Below are 22,869 nucleotides of genomic sequence, written 5' to 3'. Positions count from 1 at the left end.
AGCTCGAAACTAAATTTAGAGACGACCGAGAGAAAATTCTGTTTCAGCAGCGGATCAATTGCAACGGTCCCCATTACAAGGAATAGTTATACGGAGTACATTGGGACGATTAGGTCATCTAGCTGGTGGTGAGGTAAGCAGTTATTTTTATGTTTCCTCCAAAGTGAAGGAGGAAGAAACACGATTGCGCGTCGACCATAGTGCCTCAGGCAACCAAGGGGCAGTTCTAGACCGCAATGGCGTGACTCCAAGTGTCGCTTCCACTGCCGGGCTTGACGTGCTCGGCGGTCGTCACGTCGCCCTGGGGAATAATGCGCAATCGTTGGGGAAGAAAGGAACCCCAGGGCTAACCTTCATCATGCTTTCTTCATTCAGGTGGTACCCGAGTACAGAGAGTATCGAATCAAGAGTTCTAGAATATCCCGTTGCTGGATGATCCCCGATCCCAGATTCAGTTATATCTAGTACTCCATATCCACCTCCCTCATCTTCATTACCCATTTCAACTTCCTCGGTCTATCGTCAGCCACTGGCTTTCATACATACAGTACATACATACTTACCACGATCGACTCGAAAGAAGGTGATTGGATCGATCACTATTCTTATACATCACGATTCTAGTATATTTCACCGCGGTATCCCTTGGGTCACGCAATATTCTCCGAGTGATTTTTTTTTTTGGCTTTTTCGGCCAGCTGCACGATAACTTACCATCACCGCCACTCAATAATCCCGCATAGGACCGCAGCAACGCCCATCTTTGGCACCAGCCGAGTTGCACGTGCGGTGCGGTGTACCCTGAAAGACGACATCATCTTCTACCACTCTCATCACCAAAAAAAAGTGGCAGGAAATTCAGTTTCAACTGCAATCAAGGGAAAGAAACGACAATCAACATTTGCTTGGTATGTATGCCTTCTCGTATCAGACTAAATTTATCGTCATCTTCTATGCCTTGTCCTAAGTCCCTTATCTCTCCCCACTCAGAGACCTTTGATAACCGTCCAACGAGTCGGCCACTTCCCGTTTAGTGAAACTGCGCTTTTAGTTTTGCGAATGATCTGACCATGACTGTGCCACAGCAGATACACAGATACACACCCAGAAAAGCTTATCGGCGTCATTATCATCATCAAGAATTTGCAATCCGGCTGCTACATATTTGCCTCATTGCTAGGGTCTCCAAAAAAAAAAAAGAAACCACATAAAGGGCGCTCAGATCTGTATTCTTAGGTCATTCCGTTGAACTGATCCAGCGCATGCCCATGATCCTCGCCTCCCTTTTGGACGAGTACGAGGCATTATTACCATCACGGGGACTACAGTATCTCCCAGTACAACTATCCGAGACAAGCTGGCCTAGCCGGTTGGCCCTGCTGTGTGCACTTGACCCCTGCTAGTCGCAAATCCCTCATACTCTGACCCCATCAGGGGAAGCTCTCGTGCTCCACAACTGGACGCGGTCTCCATCGGCGCAAGGTACCACCCGCCGAACTATCTCAGATAGAGCCACTCCGGTGCCTCTGGACGAGTATATTTTTATTTTATTTTCCAATTGCCCTATACATAAACCCCTTCACCGCCATCCATGACTCAAGGCAACTTCCATCATCGACGCACACCCTCGGGTTCGAATACCACTAAAGTGAGAACCTCCCGGCCGGCACTACATCGGAGAGGCACTTCCTTCGTCACCCATTCCATCTCAAAGTTGGGCTCTGGACAACCCACCAAGCATCTGGAGGTGGAAGACGACCGGCAACCCGAGATGGCGGCCAGCTTCCTCAACTTCTGGTACGTGCCTGGACTGCTATTTTTCTTTTTTCTTTCTTTCTTTCTTTCTTTCTTTCTCCCCTTCCTTGCATGTTGCGTTTTGCCTTATCTAGAGTTCATTCGAAGCTGATTGATCGACAGCGCCATGTGCGAAAGACAGATAACAGTGCCTGACAACACTCTTTTGTACTGCAGTGAAAGGTATGATGAGATTTTCCTTATCATTTACCATCGTTGTTATTGAGCATAGGCCCCGTTGTTGTTCAAATCTGACCTCACGTCCCCTATCCGACCTCATCATTCTGTTTTCTCATGCTTATGCTCGTCTTATCTATAGCTGCCGTCGCAAGGACTCCCACAAACCACTCTCAGCTTCCTTCCCATCGACGTCCTCCATGTCTTCCTCTTCTACGCCCCCAACCTCTCCCCTCATGTCGCCTCGGATGATAGTCGCACCTTTGACTCCGACGAAGAGTTCCACCAGATTGTCTAGCTCTGCCCGGATACCCGGCGAATGGCTTGATGCCAAGCCGGATCAGGATCCCACCGAATGGAAGCCTGTAATACCTATGGGTACTGGCACTACTTCATTGGCAACATCAGACGCGTGGAAGTATCTGTCCCAGTTCCACAACGAAGACAGCGGTGCTCCTCTGCGTCGCCCAGGATTCGGCCATCGTAGCTCTGCGAGCCTGAGTACTCTCATGAGTGCCACGGGACCTGCTCCCTCGCTTACCCATACACCGTCTACGGTCGCGTCGTCATTCAGCAGCAATGCCTCGGATTACGTGGGTCAGATGCATGATCCGGTATATCGTCCGTTGCCGCCGCGTCACAATCCGCATACTTGCAGTTCGAGTGCAACCAAAGGGGTTGAGCTGGTAGTCCCTCATGTCCATGTCCAGGCTGAGGGCGTCTCCCTCGTTGACATGTCCGATGAAGGCTCTATCTTTCCTGCCAGCAGTGCACTGTGGAATGAGAAGCCTCTCAGCAAGACATCTACTTTGACTACGACCTTGGATGCAGTGAGCTCCAATGTGCCCATGCGCTCTGTCTGAGCTTTAGGCCGAACGTTCGGCGTATTTGTCATGGTTGACTGGTTTGAGAAATTTCTACTGGTCAAATATGTAGGCCTCGGCCACTGTGATGTTGTGAGAACTGCATCATTGGTTTTATTATTATTCTGTTTCACTCTTCCTTTTCTTCTGTTCTTTTTTTTCTTTTCTTTTCCATCATTCATTTGCAACCATTGAACAGGAAACATGATAGAAAGCAAGCGAGAAACGAACTCATGAGTGATAGGCGTGGGAAAATACTTTTGTTTGTGAACGTGGAAAACAGCAGCGAACTATGGCATAGACTTTTTAATACTGAGCAGGGTTTGGGCTTGTATAAAGGCGGATAGCGACAAGCATTTTAGTTAGACCTCTCGCAAACCGATTGCCTCCAAGCCACACAACCCATTCATGATTCTGACACAACCATCCAAGTTAAGGCTCAAAAATAGAAGCGCACGCCCTAAAAACTGACTTGCTGTTAACCGGCCTGCAATCTGCCGACTTACCCCAGATTTCATGACTTGACCCACTCACCCTTCATCAGCCTTATGGTGAAACAAGAGTGGCCGGCCTTGTGTCATTAGCCAAGACATTGCTAGTTATAGCCCAATTTGATCGAAATGACAGTTATGTTCGAACGCAACGCATGCACATTATAACAGGTCAAAAAGAAAGCACAAGCCATTCGCAACGTCAACACTTAGAGCAGACAGCGGCACCTCAGAGACCGAGAATCTTGAACACGACTACAGAACGTCACGACACCGTAGACGAGCAAGTGCGAGACTATGCAATTCCAGAGAAGCGAGACCAGAACGCCTCTCCCTCGGCCAGCGTCCAATTAATGCAGGAAGGATTCGGGCGAAGCACAATGATGTCAACGTCAGATGCTATGACGGTGCGAGCCTTATCGCTCAGACCCATCGAAACTATTGTATCATAAACATGTTGCTCTTAACATCCCGCACAGTTGTTACTTGGTCGTGCGAATGGCAGATGAGTGAGTGTACTTCTCTCGTAACTTCTGTTCTGCCACCTCAGAGTATCACATTTCCCTGACATAGAACCATCCAGCCGCCTAACATCCAAAACCCCAAGGAAGCTCCAACCCAGACCCATCTCATCTAGTCAATATCCGGAACAAGGTCATCATCGTGGATGTGATCAGCCCACGCCCCGGCATCATCGTCCTGCCAACAGCATACGTAGCAGCCTTGATCGGCTTGGTACTGGATTTCATTGAAGGGTTAGCCCAGGGCCAAAGAGATTAAAGCAAAGGCCCGGATTCAAGACAGGGGGAGACCTTCTCCGCGTCGGGTATGATATGCATGCATGCAGTCATCCAAGTGAATGAGGGGATGGGGGAAGAGGCAAGGAGAGATGTGGTGCTTGCTTACCTTGGTTGTCGGGCAAGTCAACAACCGCGGGTCGCGCACGCATTGACCCACGCACGCCTCGTTGCCGATATCGATCCCGTGGGGACGGCTCTGGGCGGAGACGGTGGAGGTGAGGAGGGTGAGGGTCGCGAGGAAGAAGGCGGAGAGTTGCATCTTGAATAATGAATAAATGTCTTGTGTTGCGTTTTGTTTTAAATGAGTGAAGGTTTCTTTTTCAAAAGAGTGGAATCGCCCTGAAGACTCGAGATGTCAGGCTGGGCCGCGGTTGGTGGATGCTGGCTGCTGCTGCGCGTTGGGGTCGAAAGCTTGTATACTTATGCAGTGAGACCTGATGGATAATGGGTTGGGGAGGTAGCTTTAAATCCTACTGAGCACTCTCCCCTGCCGGTGCCTGCATACCTACATTATGCGTGGGTTGGGTAAGTAAGGGGTGTTTGTTTGGGTGCTGAGAGGTGTTTGGCTGGGGTGGTCGTCGCGTGTTTCGCGTGTTCGCGTATGTGCATGCTGATGAAGATGGAGTTTTATCTGAATATCGGAGGCGAGATCTGGGTGTAGGACACACAGGGAGAATGGGGGTGGTTGAAGAATGTTGATTCAAGTGTTGACTGGCTGGCTGGCTAGTTGGTATTCGATGCGGTTGGTGTGGTATGTGGGTTCAATTGCGGTAAACAAGGATGAGAATAGCATTTTCTGAGGGCATCGAGACCTGTATATCTGATATATTCTAGTAGTAAAGTCCTGTTCTGCTTAGTCCTTAGAAAAAGGCCCGAGCAGAAAATCTCATCAACAGATATGAATCACGCTACCCCGGCTCTGTGGCATATTATCACGCCCGTATACGCCCTCACGTCATTGCAAACAACGATTATCAATGTCACTGAGCCATAGAAGGCTGGTAAATGGTGTGGGCAGCTGCTTCCCACGCAATGAGCACGTCAGAGGACATGGTGGCATTTCACTGGACAAGAACACATTGATTTGAGGATGATGAGAGACTCCCTGAAGTGAGTAAGATGTGTTGATTACCTTACATGCTCGGTCAAATCCAATTATCAACTAAGATTGATATTAGCTGAAGTCTCGGACGGCAGGGCAAGCCTGTCACATCTGCATTTGCGAGTGTTTAATTGAGGCAAAGAAAAATGACCCCAATGTATGCTGATTAGAGGGCAATTCTTGGCGTGTTATAGTTCACAACGAATGTTGGTGTTTGGGCGGGCATAAATGCTTCATTTGATTGTACCCTACATAATAGCATGAAAATGAGTGTGGACATATTTTTAGGGTACTTTTGACCTAGTTTGGACAGTACACAGATGCATCTCAAAACAGTTTTACCGAACAAAGCCCGCTTGATATGAGGTCCGATTACATCGAGAGCAGAGATGCGAGAGAAACCAGACTTCTTCAAATCATGAGGTCACGACGACAAGGAAAATTCGGCGGAAGTGACATGCACAAGCTTTCGTCAACCGCTGATTTTCAGTGTGCTGGCTTTACACGACGTGAACCTCTTGGCTTCTGACGGACAAGCATCCTGTTCTCCCAGCCATTTGATCTTATCGTGTTATGGTACAGTAAACGTAGATACAAAGAAGTAGGAAGCAGAATGGTGCGGTTGTATGATATTTCAGAGCGGCACCAATTATACTCTGCGGGTGTGACCTCCGCCAGATTTCATGGCTTTCGGAGTGGTTTTCTCAGCCATGCCATCGTGGACGGGACCGAGAAAAATTGTATTGGTATTGGCAGATCAAGGAGACGCAGCGAACAGACGAAGAATGCTAACCGTCGAAGGGGTTCGGGAGACTAGGTGATTAGCACTAATTGAGAAGTTGGTTGCGCGCCCGAGACTGTGAAGACGTGGTTAATAAGCCGATGTCAATGGATCTCATATTGTTTGGCCCGGTGGAAAAAGAAAAATCCTCAGCACCGGTGAAAGAAATCTCTCACCTTGACTCATTATGATTATTGGAACTGAACCGATACGTGTAGGTTCTGGCTGGGCTCGACTTGCTACGTCGAGGCAATGGCAACATCTATCTCACCACAAGAGCAAGGTCAGGCTGTCGTATGCCTATGGTCTTATCAGAGAACCGTAGTCACAGATATCATGGCATCTACAAACGAGATGACAAGCAGAATGTTACCCCTGAGCGATCCTATCATTCAAAAACTTCTTTGAAAAGACTGGTACGCGAAAGGACTATTTCGAAAGTGCCGTACATGCAAATAGCGGAACCCAATAAGCGGCGTTGGAATAATTATCCATCAGAGAGACAAGCCGCTGGTATTATCCATCAGAGACAGGTGCCGCTGGTCAATCAACACAGTACTGTTCATTTTTCACGTCCTCCATCTTGTCTTCCCTTTAGGGACCGTCAGTCGAACGCTTGACATATCTTCTTAAGGCTTGTTTCGAGTGTCTAAACGAGCGCCAAAAAAGAGGTCGCAAGCTGAGATAAAGGCCTCACGTTGAGAAAGAAGTCTCGTGCTTCGGAGATATGTTCCGTATCAGTCGTGGGGCAGTACCTAAAGTTGCTGATCTAGCGCGGGTTGCTCCCTCAAATCGTTAATGCGAAGTGATCAAAGCCTCTTATGATTACAGGGCTGCTCTGAATATGAGCTGAGTCTCATTCTAGTCCTTCGCGTCATCAGACTCATGATCCTGCGCGAGAGAACTGGAGGTATCTATCATGAGCCTGCTCGAAGATGTCGAGACATACCGTCACGTCAGAACTTTTGGGTGTTCCACGGGTCCTGGTTGCCAATTGACCATGCTGCCCCCCGTCAAAGCAGAATGAGAGCTATAATACCCGACATGCGCGACACAAATCGCATAAGTAAAGGGAGACTGACGGAGAATCCGATCGAGCCAAGGGGTCCACCGATGGTCACCCAGCGCGGCTCAAGCTCCAAGCGCATGGATGGACGTTGTCACGCACTGCGGCAGGAAATGATTCCCTAGCTTTCGGCGATCCTCTTAAATATACCTGTTATTGCATGATTACCAACATCTGCCTCATGTGATATCATAGAATCAGACATGGCGGGGAATGATGGCAGGCCAACAAGTTGGCATCTGCTGGAACCCTACGCGTTCGACAACAACGTGGCCCATAGGAAACCTTGAATTCTTCATAAGTTTGGAAGACTCCTCATCTCTCTGATACTCAACAGATGAGATGAAATCGCGCTTTGTGCTTCAATGAGAAGCAACATTACTGATTTGACCACCTGACAACCTCGAACGGCAATCCGCGCTAAGGCAGACTAGTCCGGGCATCAACTGCTGCCGCAACTCCCGTTAGAAGATAATTGCAGAATGACCGAGCAACTCGATCTCTCCCATCGATCTCAACATATACAAGAAGCGAGCCTTTCACTAAAGTCGTCTTCCATCTTCGAATTTGTGTGCCATATGCTCGAAGCAACCTCGGCCCGTGGTGGCGCTCTAGAAGCTCGCTGATGTGCACATGTTCCAATGCGATCATGGAGCTGTCGGTTGTGTGGATTGCGTGCCGTTAAGTTTAGCATCTTAGCCCCTGCACACTCGCAGCCAGAAGGTTAGCTTCAAGTATATACCACAAGGATATCAGGCGGCCCATGACCGAGGATATTTGTTATTTTGACCAATTCACGATCATTTGATTAAAGAAAAAGACATTAACGTCCACAAGCTGTCCATGTACGAGTCTTACCAATCTGACATTGTCGCTTGGGTACAACGTCAAATGGCTTGACCTGCCCGGTTCTGTCTCTGTCCCAGCTCTCATAACCCCGCTCTTATCCTGGATGTCCCGACCCAGATATGTATAGCCATGCATATTCTTGAACAGCTTGAAACGGTGAATTTTCCTTGTGAGAAAATAGCTTGGGTTTCTGGGGCGGAAAGAGCGCCAGGCGGACCGCCGTCTGTATTCATCTCGACCTAAAGTCTGATCTTCTATACCAGGCCAATTGTACAGCACAGGATTATCAGGGTCATCTCAGAGCTTTACAGCAATCATAAGATTCGACAAGCGGCGGGACGACTATTCTGCATTCTCGATTGTTGACACGTCTTGACCGATTTGAACAACATGCGGTGTACTCATAAGACCTAATTCGCACACAAATCTTCCTCAGTAGCTGCGCAAATACTGAGTGAATAAGAGACACTATGGTAGATTTGTATACCTGCAAGTCTTGCTTCTAGCGTCCGCCCTTCTTCACTGATTCGATCGCCTCTTGAACGGAGCACTGCGCCTTCTCAGAATGCCCACGACCAATATGTCGCTCTGGAGGGCTGGCAAGATCGAAAAGGCACTAGCCCCGATAGGAACTGGGATGAAATAACATGACTTCAAATAGGAAACACAGTCCGTTGAACGAGACGTCTCAAGTGACTACGGGCGAAGACACGTCCATCCGAACATTTGATTCGAGTTTAAGAGGAGCTAACATTCTGTCATCGACAGACAAAATGGATGGAAGCAGTTGGAGGCCGAACAACGCGTGTTGTCCGCCGAGGAACGAGGTCGACACGAGGTGTCAATCGAGGCAGCTGAACTACGTTAGCCGCCAACAGATGGTAGGACAAATACCAACCTATCGACCAACCCTCTAGCTGAACCGATGACTAGCCCCGAAGACGCATTTTACTCGTGTACCTAAAGCATGCACGGAGTCCGCAGTTTTCGCGGCAACGCGATCTGCTGATGATGGCAATGGCGAGGTGGCGAAGGCAGGGGAGAAGAAGAAGACCACCAAATCCCGACATGGAACTAGTGAAAAGACGAGCGGGACGAAGGAGCAGCGACTGGAGTAGCGATTCGAGATACATCAAGAGAATAAATCATGACCGAGCAGCGAGGTATCAATGGGCCTATCCGAAAGAACGGATGTCATTTCCTGAGGATCGCAGGTTCTCGTTCTCCCTTGCAATGGGCGGCGGAGACCGCCACGGGTCCAGGGATTGGCTGGGGACTTTTTCCGCGCTCTTGTCACGACGAACAGCGTTTCCCGGTCTACAAACATGTTAAGACCCAAAACGTATCTATTTCTCCTCCACAATGGATGGGCCTCCCTTGAAGATTCGTTCTGATTCCTGTGCTGATGGCTCGAGACCCGCCAGATTTCATTAGCCTGCGAAATTTGTGTACGCTGAGCATCCGCAGTGGCAGGCTTGACCTTTCCGTGGTGGTTTTAAGTGGCACCAACCTCAACCGGATCTCGTGTGGAGTACAAGGGATACCTAGCCTAGTGACTTTGGCTAAGCACTCTGGCGTAGTCTTTGCTGGCTTATGGCCAAAATTCACTGCCTACGGGCTGGAACTCAGGCCCGATACGTGACGGGATCATCTCTTCTGCAGCGGACGCGCCAACGAGCCTATCTGTCTAATCACCGACCCAATTCTTTTGGCTCAAGAGGCCTGGAAGTCTTTTCCTGCCTCAACGCTCCCTATGTCTCGTTCCAACCTGGATGGAGAAGAGCTCCTTCCCCCCTCTAAGGCTATTGGGCGGCAGCATCGGCGGAGTGTGTGTGACTCTCCCTACTAGGTAGACACCGCACTGACTGCCCAGGGGGTTAGGCTCAGCCGACACACAGCCTACCAGCCTGCCAGCCTGTCACTCCATCTAGCGAGGACGAAATAACGCCACTGAATGCAGCTCTCCCCTCCCATCGTCCAGGTTTGATCAGTGTTTGATGGCTCTATCTCAGTGGGGCTCAATCACCTTCTAATCCTGCTGCATGATAAGCCCAGTTTCATCCCTCTCCATTGCCCTCCATCGCCAGAAACTTTGACGTGCTCGACCAGCCCATTACCAGAGACCCGTGCCGCCACAACCACTACCCCGCGGGGTATACCGACCAGCTGAGACAAACAACCTTTATCTGGTGATCGCATGACAAGATGACCGCGGAAGAAAGCAGTTCTTCCCCAGATGGAGATGAGAGGTAGAAATCTTGCCCCCAAGACACACTGCGCTTTCATCTGATTTGTTCCTGCCTAACCGTTTCTCATGTCCTATAGTGTCAACAACGACCATCAAGACGACACTAGTCAGACCAGTGACTCGGACTCTACCACCTCCCAGCCTCCTGAGGAACTCACAGCAGAGCTAGACTATTACAGAGGTCTTCTCGAACGAATCATGATGATTGTCCGCAGCGGAGATCAAGAGCGCGTCGCTCACTTGATCTCAATCATTCGTGCCAATCCCTCCGACAACGACATATATGCTCTACTGAACGAAGATCCTGCTATCAACGAAATTGCCGAAGACGAACAAGATGATGAGGCCTCCGAGGCACAGAACAACTAGAGCGACATCCGATTCATGGGCCCCATCAACTCCTACTCGTCTTTGACAAATTCCTCATGCTTCATACGAGACTACTTTTGTTCAATCCATGTTGGTTGGCTTTAGCATGTACTTGGAAGCGGGTGAGACAAAATCCTGAGGACCTTCACAGTTTGTCAGCTTTAGACCTTGGTTTAGTCAACCACTAAGAAGAGAGAATCACCTGTCTGTTGCTCAGAAAGTATTGCAGATCCCGTTGCAACTTAAGGCAGAGCACATTATCTTGTCCAGTGGGCGTACGGGTCGGATGTGGGGTCTCAGTCGAGGGGATGACTTCTTCAGTCACTCCGCTCTGTGTGCACATCATCTGGTTTGCTTACCGTGACAGTTAGCATGCACATTGACCAATGTGCAGACTATGCTAGCTAGTCCACGTTAGACAGTCAATTCCATGCTTCTGCTCAGCAAAGAAAGCATGTGTGCCCTGCTTCACATATTTCGGATCCTCCCATAAGATTGAGCTACCAGGTCTATGCTCATCTGGCATTCAGCCGATCACATCAGGAGCAAGCGTGTACCAAAATGCATGAAGCAGAACTCTTTCCAATACTAAATTCTACAAATGTCTGCATCGGAGTTCATCTTCGGTGGCTTCCAAGCAAAGTAGCAGCGGAACAGGCCATTTTCCCCGAAGCAAGCAGCCTGGACGAGACGAATGACACTGCACCTTTGTCAACCGACTGGGCCCCGGCATCGCGCGTGACTAGTACGTCTACCATCAGTCCCGGGATCTTTTCCTCTCCAATCCTCGTATATATAAGCAATGCCGTTTCCTAATTCCCCAGGCTACCGCGGAGGCTGCAGATGCTCGTATACACCTGGACCACCACGGCTCGGCTCGGAAAAGTGTGGTTGGGATCGAGATGGCTTGCGCATCCATGGCTTGGTGCTCGCCACGCCAACTCTACTGCAACCCCAGCCATCGTGACTGGATTCTATCATACTAGCAAGTGCCACTGGGATTTTCCTCTTCGACCATCTGCTCTCACTTGGAAGCAGTTTTCAATGAGATTCTTCAAGTGTCCTTGGTTGGTGAGGTATGAGAGCGTGGTAGACAGATTGGCGTCTGCATAGTTGGGGCACTTTCACGATGGACAAGGTTTCGGAAGGCTAAGACAACAGCGCAGGGAGCAAGAAAAGGAAGAACCTGTCTGCTAACTTACCTTTGCTTTAGCAAAATTCAAGGTACCTAGTTTATAAATCCGAAGCACTATAATGTATTCATTAGCTACGTCGAATGGTCACTACCAGAAATCTACGCTCGCTGCTCCCAATCAAATTCATACAAACAATCACAGACAATTCAGAGAACGTGTCATATCTATAGTTCTTTTCTACGATAATCAAGCCTCTAAGGCGTGCAACGGCCAGTGAAACGGGGATACAAGCAGCAGTCTCTGACGGTGTAACGGGCACACAACCAAGCCAAGAAACGCTCGAGACCCAGACCGTAACCACCGTGAGGGGAGGTTCCGTACCTAATAATAGTTGAAATGCGCGTCAGCCAAAATGTCGAGTGAAGGTGGGAGCGGGGAAGAGTCGACATACTTGCGCTGGTCGGTATACCAGTAGTAAGGAGAGGGATCCATGCCCTCGTGCGCGTAAGCGGCCATCAGCTCATCCCAGTTGTCCATTCTCATACTACCACCGACGATTTCACCGACACCAGGCATCAAAACATCGACACTCTCGGTGACGCGACGGTCCTGCTCGTCCTTCTTCATGTAGAAAGCCTTAATCTCGGCGGGGAAGTGGGTCAAGAAGATGGGTTGGTTGATGATGTCGGTCATCTTGCGCTCAGCAGCCTCAGCAATATCATCACCAAATTCGTGGGGCTTGCCCTCCTCGTTGGGGATATCATGCTCGCGGAGCCACTCAATGGCATCGGAGTAGCGCATGCGCTTGAAAGGACGGCTGGGAGTCTTGAAGTCGGGGTTGAGCTTCTCAATGAGGGCCTTGGTGGCAGGTTCGGCCACGGTCAGCTCGATAACACGGCAGATCACGTTCTCCAGGTGGTCCAGCAAATCGTTGAAGGTGATGAAGTCTAGCTCGGCCTCGATGTGGGTGTACTCGGACAAGTGACGGCGGGTGAGCGACTTCTCAGCTCGGAAAGAGGGGCAAACACAGAAGACATCACCCAGTGAGGGGAGACAGGTCTCCAAGTAAAGCTGGGAGGACTGGGTCAAATAGGCGTCTTCGCCGTAATAGTCGAACTTGAACAGTGTGCTTCCGCCCTCCACCTGGGTTTGTACCATGGCCGGAGGAGTGACCTCAAGCATGCGCTGCTCCTCAAAAGTCTGACGGAAAGCCCGCAAGGTGGCCGCGCGCACCTTCATCACCGAAGAAACGGTCTCACCCCGGAGAACCAGGTGACGGTTGTCGTAGAGGGTCTGGGGGTCGGCATCGGGGGCGACACGGGTGGTGATGGCTTCTTTGTCACCAGCGGCACGGCCGATGACGGTGAAGAAGTCCGCGTGAAGCTCACGGTTGTTAGGAGCGTGCTGCTTGGGCGGGACAGCTCGCATTTCACCGTGGATGGCCATAGAGGTTTCGAGAGTAAGAGTCATCGCATCGTAGCTCTTGACGAGCTGGCCAGTCAGAACACATTGAAGGTAGCCATATCCGTCGGTGAGTGTGAGGAAGATAACATCCTTCTGAGGCCTCAAGCGGTGGACTCGTCCAACAACGCGGACACGAGTACCGGGGGTCTCGGATTCGGCAGATCCCAGCTTAACCACGGCGGGTTCAGTCTCATCGAGACGGATCTTGACGGGCTTGGGAAGGGATGTGTCTTCCTTGATGACGACCTTCTTAGCCTCCTCCAGAATGAGCTTGCGCTTGTCCGCCTCCTCCTTCTCGCGAATTGCCAGCTCCTGCTCCTTGGCAGCCTTCCTCTTGCGCTGCTCGTAAATGTTGGTAGCCTTCTTGACGGCCGACTTCGTGGCGGGCTTCCACTCGAGCTTGTCAGCACCCTCCTCGGCGGGTTCGGTCTGGGACTTGCGGGTCAGGTATTGGTTTCCTTCGGAGGGAGGGTGCTGCGTGAAAGCGTGGACAAGTGTCTTGTAAGGGGTGGATTCGGTGCCGGTCGCAGTCGAGTCGTCCCGGCCGACGTCCTCGTCAATATAGACGGTAGCCATTGTGTTGGTCCGGTTGCAAAGGATTCAGTTGAGTATAAGAAGATCTATATCATGGCAAGATAGCATCGCGGTCAGTGAATATCCATTTATGGACTTGCATGTGAGTCATATACACAACTTCTTCCTTATCAGGAACGACTGGAGCGAAGGACAGGGGTATGATGATAGAGTAGGACTTACATGCTAACCAATCAATTGGACAAGGAATTAATACCACAGCAAGTCCCGTGTGCAGGTGAGGTGAGGGCGTCCGAATCGCACAGTGTGGAAGGCTGTTCTGTCTTGCGGAGGGGTAAATTTCTGGATTCCGCCCAATCTCCCCGCGTATGCCTCAGGCATAAAGTGTAAGGTCGTCAGGCACGACTTACACAAATCCGGTCGTTGCTTCGGTCGTTGCTTTCTGCCTTCATACTTGGTGAACATACTCCATAGAGAGTGGTCAAATGATGACATTATAATGACTATTCTAGTAATAGTCTTTACATATGGGCCTTTACTAAGTCTATGATTTAGCTACAAGCCCGAATGGGCTGCCCGCCGCAATAATCTGACATTGCTCTTTGATTTAATCACAGAGCATTTTCTATCGCCTGGAAGTAGGTCCAGTTCTACTCCGTACCTTCCATGTGGTATGATGGTATGATGGACAACACACAAAGCACATCGCGACCTTCTTTGCCACAAACGCGACTCTGTCTTTCTGCCTAGCCGCCTAAGGCATAAAGAGAGTGGATGCTTCTGCAGTCGGACCGGATCAAGATGGGTTCCGTGCAATATCCGGAAAATCTTCTCTCTGGTCCAGGAACACCCCACTGTCAGACGGTCTGTGGCTGGTTGGCACGCCCCCTCCGTCGCTTAATGTGGATAATCACTGATTCATCATTCCACGGTCATCGACCGAGGTCTGAATGACTGATCGCGCGCGCGAGAAACGAAAAAGCAATGTCTCTGAAGAAGATGCATCACCCAGATGAGTGGCATGAAAGATCGCATCGCGGAAGGAAACCGGGCTGCCGCCATAGGCTGTCCATCGCTGGCTTCAGAGAAAGGGAAATTTGCCCATAATATCACACCAGTCAGATCCTGAATGAGCGAGGCTAGTTGCCATTATCGTCTGAGACTTGGTTGACGGACACGAAGACGCGGTTGAGAATCAAATCAAACTATATCGCCTCAGGAAGAGAGCGCATGGTGACTACGAGATATGATCATAGGTGCCGGTCCCAAAGCCTTGTCAGCCCGATGAGGATGATTGTTTCAGACAACCTGCTTGACACTGACAGACGGTTGGATCAATCGATGGAGTCCTTTTCCCCATCTTTTGCTTCAAAACTACGGATCTACTAATCAACTTTCACTCCACAAGGGAACGAAGATTACCTGCCACTTCTAAATTTATCGACACCTTGAAACTTATGATGGCTCAATTGACCTTGGACCTCGATGAAGATTTTCTCGCCCCTTTTGCTTCGATTCACTTTGACAAAGACTTAATTTCCCCATATCACCAGTCACATACTTGTCCCCTCTCATTCCTTGCTTACATGATCTTCTCTCCGTGCGGTACCTGTCGTGTTTTCTTACCTCTTTCTACCCTTTGTGCTTTTCCCGGAAATTGTCGGCGGACAACCAAATTTCTCTCTTCCCAACTCAGTTGTTTATTTGATTCCTGAAGTCTTATTTTGGGTCATTCTTCTTGCTCTCTTCTTCTGACATTCTTTAACGAGCCAGGCGTGAGAGGACGGCCTTAAATGAGTCCCGTCCAATCCCTCAATAATATCAGGTATTATCTTATTTGACTATCTATCGGTCCTTCCCTCAAACACACGCGCCCCTTTTCTCCCTTCCTACCAGGGGCCTATTTCTTTCGTACCTTATTAGTTTCTTTTCATGATTTTTTTTTGGACTTCATCGGCCCTATTTCTCTTTTTGAACCTGAGGTGGCAGTTGTTTGTCTGGCTTTGGGTTCATTATCTCTTTCAATTGACATCGTTCTTTGCAATCACCCACCCTCCTCTCTCCCCACAGTCAATTCCCACTTATCCCTTTTCAGCTTGACTATTGGTGCCTGTGGCAGACCTTCTTTGTCACCTTTTGAAACTCTAGCAACCTGGCACTTCACGCAGGGTCGTTGGATTATTCCTTTCAGTCACTTGCTATTCTTCGCCTTGTTATCTGACAGACCCATAGCACATTTTAATTTGTTGCCTGTTTGATCGCCGTCTTTATCTTAACAATCTTGGTTGAACCGCTGTTCGTCCACTTTCTTTCACCTGGTGCCCCTGTGCCGGTCTCTTGGATCTCGGCCTTATTTACCCGCAAACTTAACCCACCCTCCCCCTAAAAGCAACTAAACCATCACAGGTTTGTCTCCGTTCCACCAGCCCATCCGCTCATTGTCCATGCACATTCCAATTGACCACTGGGATCCCTTCTAGACACGTCTCCATTGGAAGAGGACTCCTGCCCCGTGCTGTGTCCCTATCCTCATTACTTTCATTCCACAATCATCTTACCTTCCTTCTGGCCTTTTGAGCCTCTCTTCATTGTCCCTTATTTCCCCCCTACTCTTTTCGGGGGTGATCTTCAGGCCCGGCTTTTTTCCTTCTCCCCTGGCCATTCTTACCGTGTCAATTGCCTCGTACGTCCTCCTTCCCCCCTTTGGCCCTTGGCTGGGTGACATCAATCATTTCATTTCTGACGACTCACCCCGTTCTCTCTTTTTTTCTTCAGGGGACTCTCGTGTCCTAGTCGCTCTCTTCCCTCGCCATGCAAACCTCCGATGCAAGCAACCCGAGTCGTCTGATTCCCTCCAAATTCTCCCACATCAGCGCGGACAACACGGGCTTCTCCCACGGTGCATACAATTCCAACAATATTCCTCTGCAGGGTCTGTCGGACCGGAACGCTCGTCGTGCCAATATTCCTGCCATCAACACTTCGGCTCCGATTCCGGACACCATGGCTTCCTCGGGGACCGCGTTCGACATGAACTTCACCCCCCTCCTACCGTCTCAGCTGCTGCTCGGTAGCCCATTCCAGCCCGGTACCCCGTCCGCGTTTGCCTCGCCTCAGTTCGCCAATTTTGGTGGCTTTCCTCAAGCCAATGCTCCTACACATGCGCAGAATCAGAGCCACCACTTGGCGAGTCCAACTCAGCCTGCACAGAATCATGGTCTTTACTCGGGCATGTTATCACCAGATAGTATGGGTAATGGGCAGATGCTGGGAGCTCCGCAATCGCCCGTCGGTGGCCTGGGCGGGTTGGGCAACGCCGCGTTCGGTGCTCATGCCGCCTCGGTAACCCCTGGCCTGCTCTCGGGAACGAGCCGTACTGTTTATCTGGGCAATATCCCTGCCGAAACTTCCGCGGAAGAAATCTTGAACCACGTACGGAGCGGCCAGATTGAATCCGTTCGCTTGCTTCCCGACAAGAACTGCGCATTCATCTCTTTCCTGGACAGTAACTCCGCCACGCACTTCCACTCGGATGCTATCCTCAAGAAACTCGCTATCAAGGGTAATGATATCAAGGTTGGATGGGGGAAGCCTTCCCAGGTGCCTACATCAGTGGCGCTTGCGGTGCAACAATCAGGCGCGTCAAGGAATGTTTATCTGGGCAACCTTCCCGAAGAAATGGCAGAAGAGGAGCTTCGTGAAGAGCTTGGCAAGTTCGGTCCTATTGACACTGTCAAGATTGTTAAAGAGAAGGCAATTGGTTTTGTCCACTTCTTGTCAATCAACAACGCCATGAAGGCTGTCTCCCAGTTGCCTCAGGAGGCCAAGTGGCAGGCGCCCCGCCGTGTCTTCTATGGTAAAGACCGTTGTGCATATGTCTCGAAGACACAGCAGCAGAACGCCGCCCAATTCTTGGGCATCGCTCCAGGATACGCTCACATCCTCAACTCGGCAGACCGTGACCTGATTACGAATGCCCTCGCTCAACAGTCCGTTGCCGCCGCAGCTGTGGCCACCACAGCTGGTGGTGTCAACAACCTTGGCAACCGCACGATTTACTTGGGCAACATTCACCCCGAGACCACCATTGAAGAGATCTGCAATGTCGTACGTGGCGGGCTTCTTCATCACATTCGCTATATTCCGGACAAGCACATCTGCTTTGTCACTTTTATTGACCCGACGTCGGCGGCTTCTTTCTATGCTTTGAGCAACCTGCAGGGTCTTATGATCCACAACCGTCGGTTAAAGATTGGATGGGGTAAACACTCGGGTCCCCTCCCTCCCGCCATTGCCCTGGCTGTGAGTGGGGGTGCTTCTCGGAATGTATATGTAGGAAACCTAGATGAGACTTGGTTGGAAGAACGGCTACGCCAGGACTTTTCGGAATATGGAGAGATTGAGCTTGTCAACACTTTGCGTGAGAAGAGTTGCGCTTTCGTCAATTTCACCAACATTGCAAATGCCATCAAAGCCATTGAAGGGATGCGAAACCGGGAAGAGTACAAGAGGTTTAAGATCAATTTTGGCAAGGACCGGTGTGGAAACCCCCCGCGCCAAGCTGGTAATGGTGGACAGCAAAGTCGGAACGGGTCGGGAATGGAGGGCACACAGTCACCCTCTCCAGCCTTGAACGGTTACCAGCAGAACCTGAGCCAGTCCGGCTCTGGATCTAGCCCGACGCATCCGGCTCTTTCACCTGCTCCTGGGTCCACTGGCTCGCAGAATGGCCACCTGGGTAGACATCCTCTGCAGCAAGTTTCATCGCCATCGGGGATTCTCAATGTCGGAGCCAATAACCCATTGACTATGTATCTCAATCAAATGTCAGCTCAGCAATCCCAAGAGCAGGAGAACCGGCTGAGTGATCCCATGGCCCTTGCTGCTCTCCAGTCTCAATCCCAGCCTCAACAGCAGAATCTCTTCACTGGAACAAGCACTGGTGAGCTCACAAACGGAAGTATTGACGCCCCGCTACATCAGCACAAGCCCTCTATGAACGGCTTTCTGAATGTGACCAATGGCTCATCGGGACCTGGTCACCATGCAACAGCCAGCACGAGTGGCTTGAGCGTACCTCGCGCCCAGCATTCCCGGGCCGTCAGCTTGCCTTCATTTTCTCAGGAACCTTTTGGGCATATCTCAAACCAGGCTGGACCACCTCGCTCGGGAATTGCCCACCAGCCTCAAAGCAGCTTCTCTAGCTTCACATCCGCTCTCGGAGGCCTCAAACATGCTGGCTTCGGTCTGGCAATCCAGAACGAAAGCTCACTGCCTGGATGGGCTGAAGAGGAAATTGGAGCTAAATGAAAGCTGTGACGAATCCACCTTTCCTCCATTGACAGTGGTGAAATCAATCCTTCGCCCCTATTTTGGCATCTCGTCATTATCTTCAGTGTCATAATCTTGATCCCTTTCTCTGTATTGGCTTCGCCCCTTGTGCTTTCTCACCTTCTTTACTTGTCTAAATGTTTCGTTTCTTGACCACACCACTTTATACCGTTTTAATCCCTCTTTCTTCTTCATATACCAATACTTGTATTGCTAGCTGGGTATGATTCTTCATCATCTTCTTTGACTCCTTCTTTCCTTCTCTTTCCCTTCTCTGCTTCTCTTCTCTTGGCTATTTACAATATTTTATTCGATCTGCATTTGGCTACGAAAGCGGGCGGGATCTCGGCTACACCCCAGATTGGTTAGCTTCGGTCTGTTCTTTATGTTTCAAGCTGACCATTTGCATATGTGATGCCATTCGACAGAACTCAATCCAGAGCACAGCTCCCCTGTTGCATTCCGATAACGACAAGGGTTATATAGCGGCGGAGGTAATTGGTACCAGTTGATGATAGTGCTACCGCCATCAAGGAACATAGGAGAGACGAGGAGGGTTTATTCTCATTAGCAAAGACAATGACAAATGCCCTGGTTATAATGTGCAAGACTTCTAAGCTTACAACTCGAGTACTTTGTAGATAGTTTGCCCATCTGGCAGCATCGTCGAATCATGGTCACGTGAAGATAAGACGGGCTAGATAGCGCTAGTCCGAACAGGGATAAATCATGGAAGGAACAGAACCGCGACTGTCACGAGCATCATAGGTTTGACTTCACCCTAACCTGTAGCCACGTAAAGCCCAACCCCAGAACTGTTAAGGTTGCTCAAGATGGCTTTGCCGCCGGAACAGATCAACATCAAGCGGCGTCGCGAAGAAGAACCCGTGGACACATTATGTAAGAACCTCCCTCTTTCCTTGGCCTTTTCATCATTCATGGCGGAAGTAGCAGCCATTGAGTCAAACGTCCGACGTGAGAGGCAACGTCATCTACTTTACTACCAAAACTGCAATCTTGTTATTAATAATTATACTGAGCTAATGCTTTTGAACAGATATCCAGTCTGAGCTGCATCAGACCAAACGACGATTCACAGACTTTGTTTTCCAACGAGTTCAGATCAGCAGCCATGGTCCCAAGGGTACCACCGCCAGTGGGACAGCTGACCCATCATCATCCCTGGTACCTGGGCAGCAGAGAGTCATCCGCACTCCACGTTCGGTGAGCAGTGGCGTGTCCTCTCGCACCAGCGCTGCGAATGATGGCGGCGGAACCCCAGCAGCGGCAGGCGTCGTCCCCATGGTGAGAGCCACCTCCCCCGGGGCCGAGTTCCGCGAGGAACGCCGTCTCGCCGCCGCGCGCAGGGAACAGGATGAGAAAATGAAGCGAGCGTTGTATTCATCCCCCGTGCCGTCGACCCCTGCGTCGCCGGCGGGTGCTCGCTCGTCAGCACCAGCACCAGCACCATCACCCGCTCATGCGGCTGAGCGCACTTCTGACTCCGCCGCCGTCGGTAAACTTATTTCCACCGCCTCCAGTGGGAATGAAAGTCCTGCTTCGCCGTCTACTGCCTCCCAGTCACTGCGCCGTTTCCAAATTTCGCGGTCAAGTACCCCCGTCAACAGCACGCTCCGGAGTACAGGTGCGGGAGTGCAGAAGCGGAAAGGGGATAGTCCTGTGGCTGTGCTTGTGGAGAAGCTGAGGCGCAAGCCTCATTCAAGACAGGCGTCTTTGGTTGCGGATGCGGTTGCTGGGGTTGAAGGGTTGGGTGCGGAGGTTGAAGAGCCAATACGACCGCGCAAGCGGCCGGTGGTCAATCAGGCAGAGAGGAAATGGAGGGAAGAGCGGAAGACCGCGATCTCGGCTGCTAAACAGCATATCTCCCAGGTCCTGGATAAAGAAGCTCAGGCTTCGCATCAGAGGACTTGGGAGGCTGAGTCAGAGCGACTCGCAAAAGAGCTAGAGCAGGTCGCTCTGGAATTAGATGCCGAGATGGAAGTGGACATGTCGTATACAGGGTCACAAAACCACCCGCGCAACATTACATCTCTGGTGTCTGGGGCTGGCCAGCCTCCGCAGTCTCATTCTGTGGGAACACCCAAGCCGACTTTGAAATACCAGCCACGAACACCCAATAAACATAGCTCTACACAAAAGCTCGTTGACGGCAGCTCTGTCCAGAATCCTAACTCGGCGGCTGACGCGCTCACTGCAGACCAGGATGACGATGAAGTTGAGAGCGACGGAGAATATGTCTACGATACGTACATTCGAAGGCCGCTTCCAGTTAGCGGCTTGCTTGCGGACCCGTTGGCCAATCTGGAGTTGGACCATGAGGCCTGGTTCAAGCAGCATGGGATTGATATGACTCGGCAGGATATTGGAGTCATTGTCATTACCCTAGAGGATGAAGAATACTGGGAGAATTTTGTTGAGGAGGAGGAGGAGGATGAAGAGCGGTGGGACAGCGAAGACGCAGACTCCAACGGTAAGTCCAAGCGCAAAACCCGTCAGATTTGGAAAACAAAAAGAAGCGAAGGATGAAGGATGAAGGCTAACGGGCATGACGGGGGCAGCTGAGAATAATCCCGCAAATGATTATCCAGATGAAGAATTGTCGTGGGACGATGAGGATGAGGATCCGACAGCTATCTACAGTAAATATCGAAACCATGCACGGTCTGATGACGAAGAATTTGACTTTGACGACTCGGCTAGCGAGGGGCACTGTCGATTTGACTATGGATTCCGGTCACACGTGGAGTCGGATGAGGAAAGTTGGTGAAGGATTCGAATAAGGTCTGTGGGACAGAGCTCTGAAGACGGGAAGGAATCATTCACAAGTGCAGGAAGGCAGCCGAGACTAGCTGGGGTGGCTGCGTCTGCAGAACGAAGGTCTGCCTCATTTGGTGGAGGATGTGTGATGCATAGTACTTTGGGGAAGGGTGCGATGCTGCAAGTTGCAGGAGAAACCGATGACGACTCTGGGGAAGAAGAAGTGATAGACCGAAGCAGTTGATGCAGCAGAGCAGAGATAGGGAGACCTGTTCAGTAGAAGTGGTTTCAATCATGCGAGAGAGAATTTCAGTGGAGGAGCCAACGCATCTATGCATCGGAAGACCAGCAGCAGTTCTCTGCAGAGCTCGTAGCCATTGTTGAAGCGAAGTCGACAAAGAGAAAAAAAGAAAAAAAGAAAAGTAGATTACGATAACAACAAGGAGCCAAGGCTGTTTCGGAGCTGATAGCACTTATTCGTTCCCTTGCAAATCAGCCAGCCAGTCCTACCTGGTCAGCCCTGCGATGCGTCCCAACAAGGAAACAGACAAGACGGATTGTGCAGGAAGAAAGAAGCGTTGCTCTCCGTTGCTCTTCGTTGCTCTGACGAAAAGTCCAAACCGCCCCATAAACAGCCAGCTATCAGTTTCCTGAAATAGTCAAAGACCGTATTTGCTGGCTATCATGTCATAAACGGAAGGAAGAAGAAGAAGAAGAAGAAGGGAGAGCGGGAAACTTTGAAGACAGACAAGACAATCAAATAGATTGATGCAAGACCTGATGGAATGAATGGATGAATGAATAGCCAGCCATAAGAAGATGATGATGCGGGGTAGGGTACTTGCTTCCAATCCTTTCCATCCAGTCTTCCTTCCTTCTTTCCTTCCTTCCTTCCTTCCTTCCTTCCTTCCTTTTCCTTCTTTCTTTCTTTCTTTTCTCATCTTTCATCCTCTTACGTTTCCCCCACCTCTTTCAACAATAATATCCATTTATTATGAATAGCCGAATGGGGGGGCCAAGCGAACCGCTTACTTCCACCATCCATCCATACCACACACACACACCATACCGAACAATCCCATGATA

The 22,869-nt window shown here is 50.3% G+C and overlaps 7 protein-coding genes across 7 annotated transcripts; 5 read left to right on the top strand and 2 right to left on the bottom strand.

Annotated features, from left to right (window-relative positions):
* Window positions 1-1,591: 1,591 nt before the first annotated feature.
* On the top strand, window positions 1,592-2,834 carry BO97DRAFT_434529 (uncharacterized protein; the record flags this gene model as incomplete). Its single annotated transcript, XM_025697684.1, has 3 exons — window positions 1,592-1,797; window positions 1,918-1,977; window positions 2,114-2,834. 3 exons carry the CDS (start codon window positions 1,592-1,594, stop codon window positions 2,832-2,834), a joined length of 987 nt encoding a protein of 328 aa, XP_025551302.1.
* A 1,124-nt stretch (window positions 2,835-3,958) lies between these two features.
* On the bottom strand, window positions 3,959-4,384 carry BO97DRAFT_424672 (uncharacterized protein; the record flags this gene model as incomplete). Its single annotated transcript, XM_025696997.1, has 2 exons — window positions 3,959-4,063; window positions 4,232-4,384. The coding sequence occupies 2 exons, from the start codon at window positions 4,382-4,384 to the stop codon at window positions 3,959-3,961; spliced, it is 258 nt and encodes an 85-aa protein (XP_025551301.1).
* Window positions 4,385-8,148: 3,764 nt separating this feature from the next.
* Window positions 8,149-9,386, top strand: BO97DRAFT_60564 (uncharacterized protein). The gene is made up of 2 exons (XM_025700938.1): window positions 8,149-8,804; window positions 8,857-9,386. Exons 1-2 carry the CDS (start codon window positions 8,571-8,573, stop codon window positions 9,253-9,255), a joined length of 633 nt encoding a protein of 210 aa, XP_025551300.1. The 5' UTR covers window positions 8,149-8,570; the 3' UTR covers window positions 9,256-9,386.
* Window positions 9,387-9,926: 540 nt separating this feature from the next.
* On the top strand, window positions 9,927-10,632 carry BO97DRAFT_60566 (uncharacterized protein). Its single transcript, XM_025700939.1, has 2 exons — window positions 9,927-10,172; window positions 10,249-10,632. The coding sequence occupies exons 1-2, from the start codon at window positions 10,129-10,131 to the stop codon at window positions 10,538-10,540; spliced, it is 336 nt and encodes a 111-aa protein (XP_025551299.1). The 5' UTR covers window positions 9,927-10,128; the 3' UTR covers window positions 10,541-10,632.
* Window positions 10,633-11,872: 1,240 nt separating this feature from the next.
* Window positions 11,873-14,138, bottom strand: BO97DRAFT_390331 (asparagine--tRNA ligase DED81). The gene is made up of 3 exons (XM_025693761.1): window positions 13,897-14,138; window positions 12,128-13,760; window positions 11,873-12,057 (listed from the first exon to the last, which is right to left on the bottom strand). Exons 2-3 carry the CDS (start codon window positions 13,714-13,716, stop codon window positions 11,931-11,933), a joined length of 1,716 nt encoding a protein of 571 aa, XP_025551298.1. The 5' UTR covers window positions 13,717-13,760; window positions 13,897-14,138; the 3' UTR covers window positions 11,873-11,930.
* Window positions 14,139-16,485: 2,347 nt separating this feature from the next.
* Window positions 16,486-18,984, top strand: BO97DRAFT_414356 (putative differentiation regulator (Nrd1); the record flags this gene model as incomplete). The annotated part of the gene is made up of 1 exon (XM_025696347.1): window positions 16,486-18,984. One exon carries the CDS (start codon window positions 16,486-16,488, stop codon window positions 18,982-18,984), a length of 2,499 nt encoding a protein of 832 aa, XP_025551297.1.
* Window positions 18,985-19,794: 810 nt separating this feature from the next.
* BO97DRAFT_405506 (Iwr1 domain-containing protein) lies at window positions 19,795-22,121 on the top strand. The gene is made up of 3 exons (XM_025695206.1): window positions 19,795-19,905; window positions 20,063-21,496; window positions 21,585-22,121. Exons 1-3 carry the CDS (start codon window positions 19,839-19,841, stop codon window positions 21,791-21,793), a joined length of 1,710 nt encoding a protein of 569 aa, XP_025551296.1. The 5' UTR covers window positions 19,795-19,838; the 3' UTR covers window positions 21,794-22,121.
* Window positions 22,122-22,869: the final 748 nt, after the last annotated feature.

This window comes from Aspergillus homomorphus (genome assembly GCF_003184865.1).
Source record: "Aspergillus homomorphus CBS 101889 unplaced genomic scaffold BO97scaffold_18, whole genome shotgun sequence".
Lineage (NCBI taxonomy): Eukaryota > Fungi > Ascomycota > Eurotiomycetes > Eurotiales > Aspergillaceae > Aspergillus > Aspergillus homomorphus.
Note: the sequence above shows the minus strand (reverse complement) of the source record. Positions and strands in the feature narration are given on the sequence as shown.

Bases quoted from the DNA above. Each gene is read 5' to 3' on its own strand.
- BO97DRAFT_60564 (XM_025700938.1), top strand. From the start codon at position 8,571: ATGACTTCAAATAGGAAACACAGTCCGTTGAACGAGACGTCTCAAGTG. The intron at 8,805-8,856 runs GTAGGACAAATA...ACCGATGACTAG, and splicing joins ACGTTAGCCGCCAACAGATG to CCCCGAAGACGCATTTTACT.
- BO97DRAFT_405506 (XM_025695206.1), top strand. From the start codon at position 19,839: ATGGCTTTGCCGCCGGAACAGATCAACATCAAGCGGCGTCGCGAAGAA. The intron at 19,906-20,062 runs GTAAGAACCTCC...GCTTTTGAACAG, and splicing joins AGAACCCGTGGACACATTAT to ATATCCAGTCTGAGCTGCAT. The intron at 21,497-21,584 runs GTAAGTCCAAGC...TGACGGGGGCAG, and splicing joins CGAAGACGCAGACTCCAACG to CTGAGAATAATCCCGCAAAT.
- BO97DRAFT_60566 (XM_025700939.1), top strand. From the start codon at position 10,129: ATGACCGCGGAAGAAAGCAGTTCTTCCCCAGATGGAGATGAGAG. The intron at 10,173-10,248 runs GTAGAAATCTTG...CATGTCCTATAG, and splicing joins TCCCCAGATGGAGATGAGAG to TGTCAACAACGACCATCAAG.
- BO97DRAFT_390331 (XM_025693761.1), bottom strand. From the start codon at position 13,716: ATGGCTACCGTCTATATTGACGAGGACGTCGGCCGGGACGACTCGACT. The intron at 12,058-12,127 runs GTATGTCGACTC...AACTATTATTAG, and splicing joins TGGTATACCGACCAGCGCAA to GTACGGAACCTCCCCTCACG.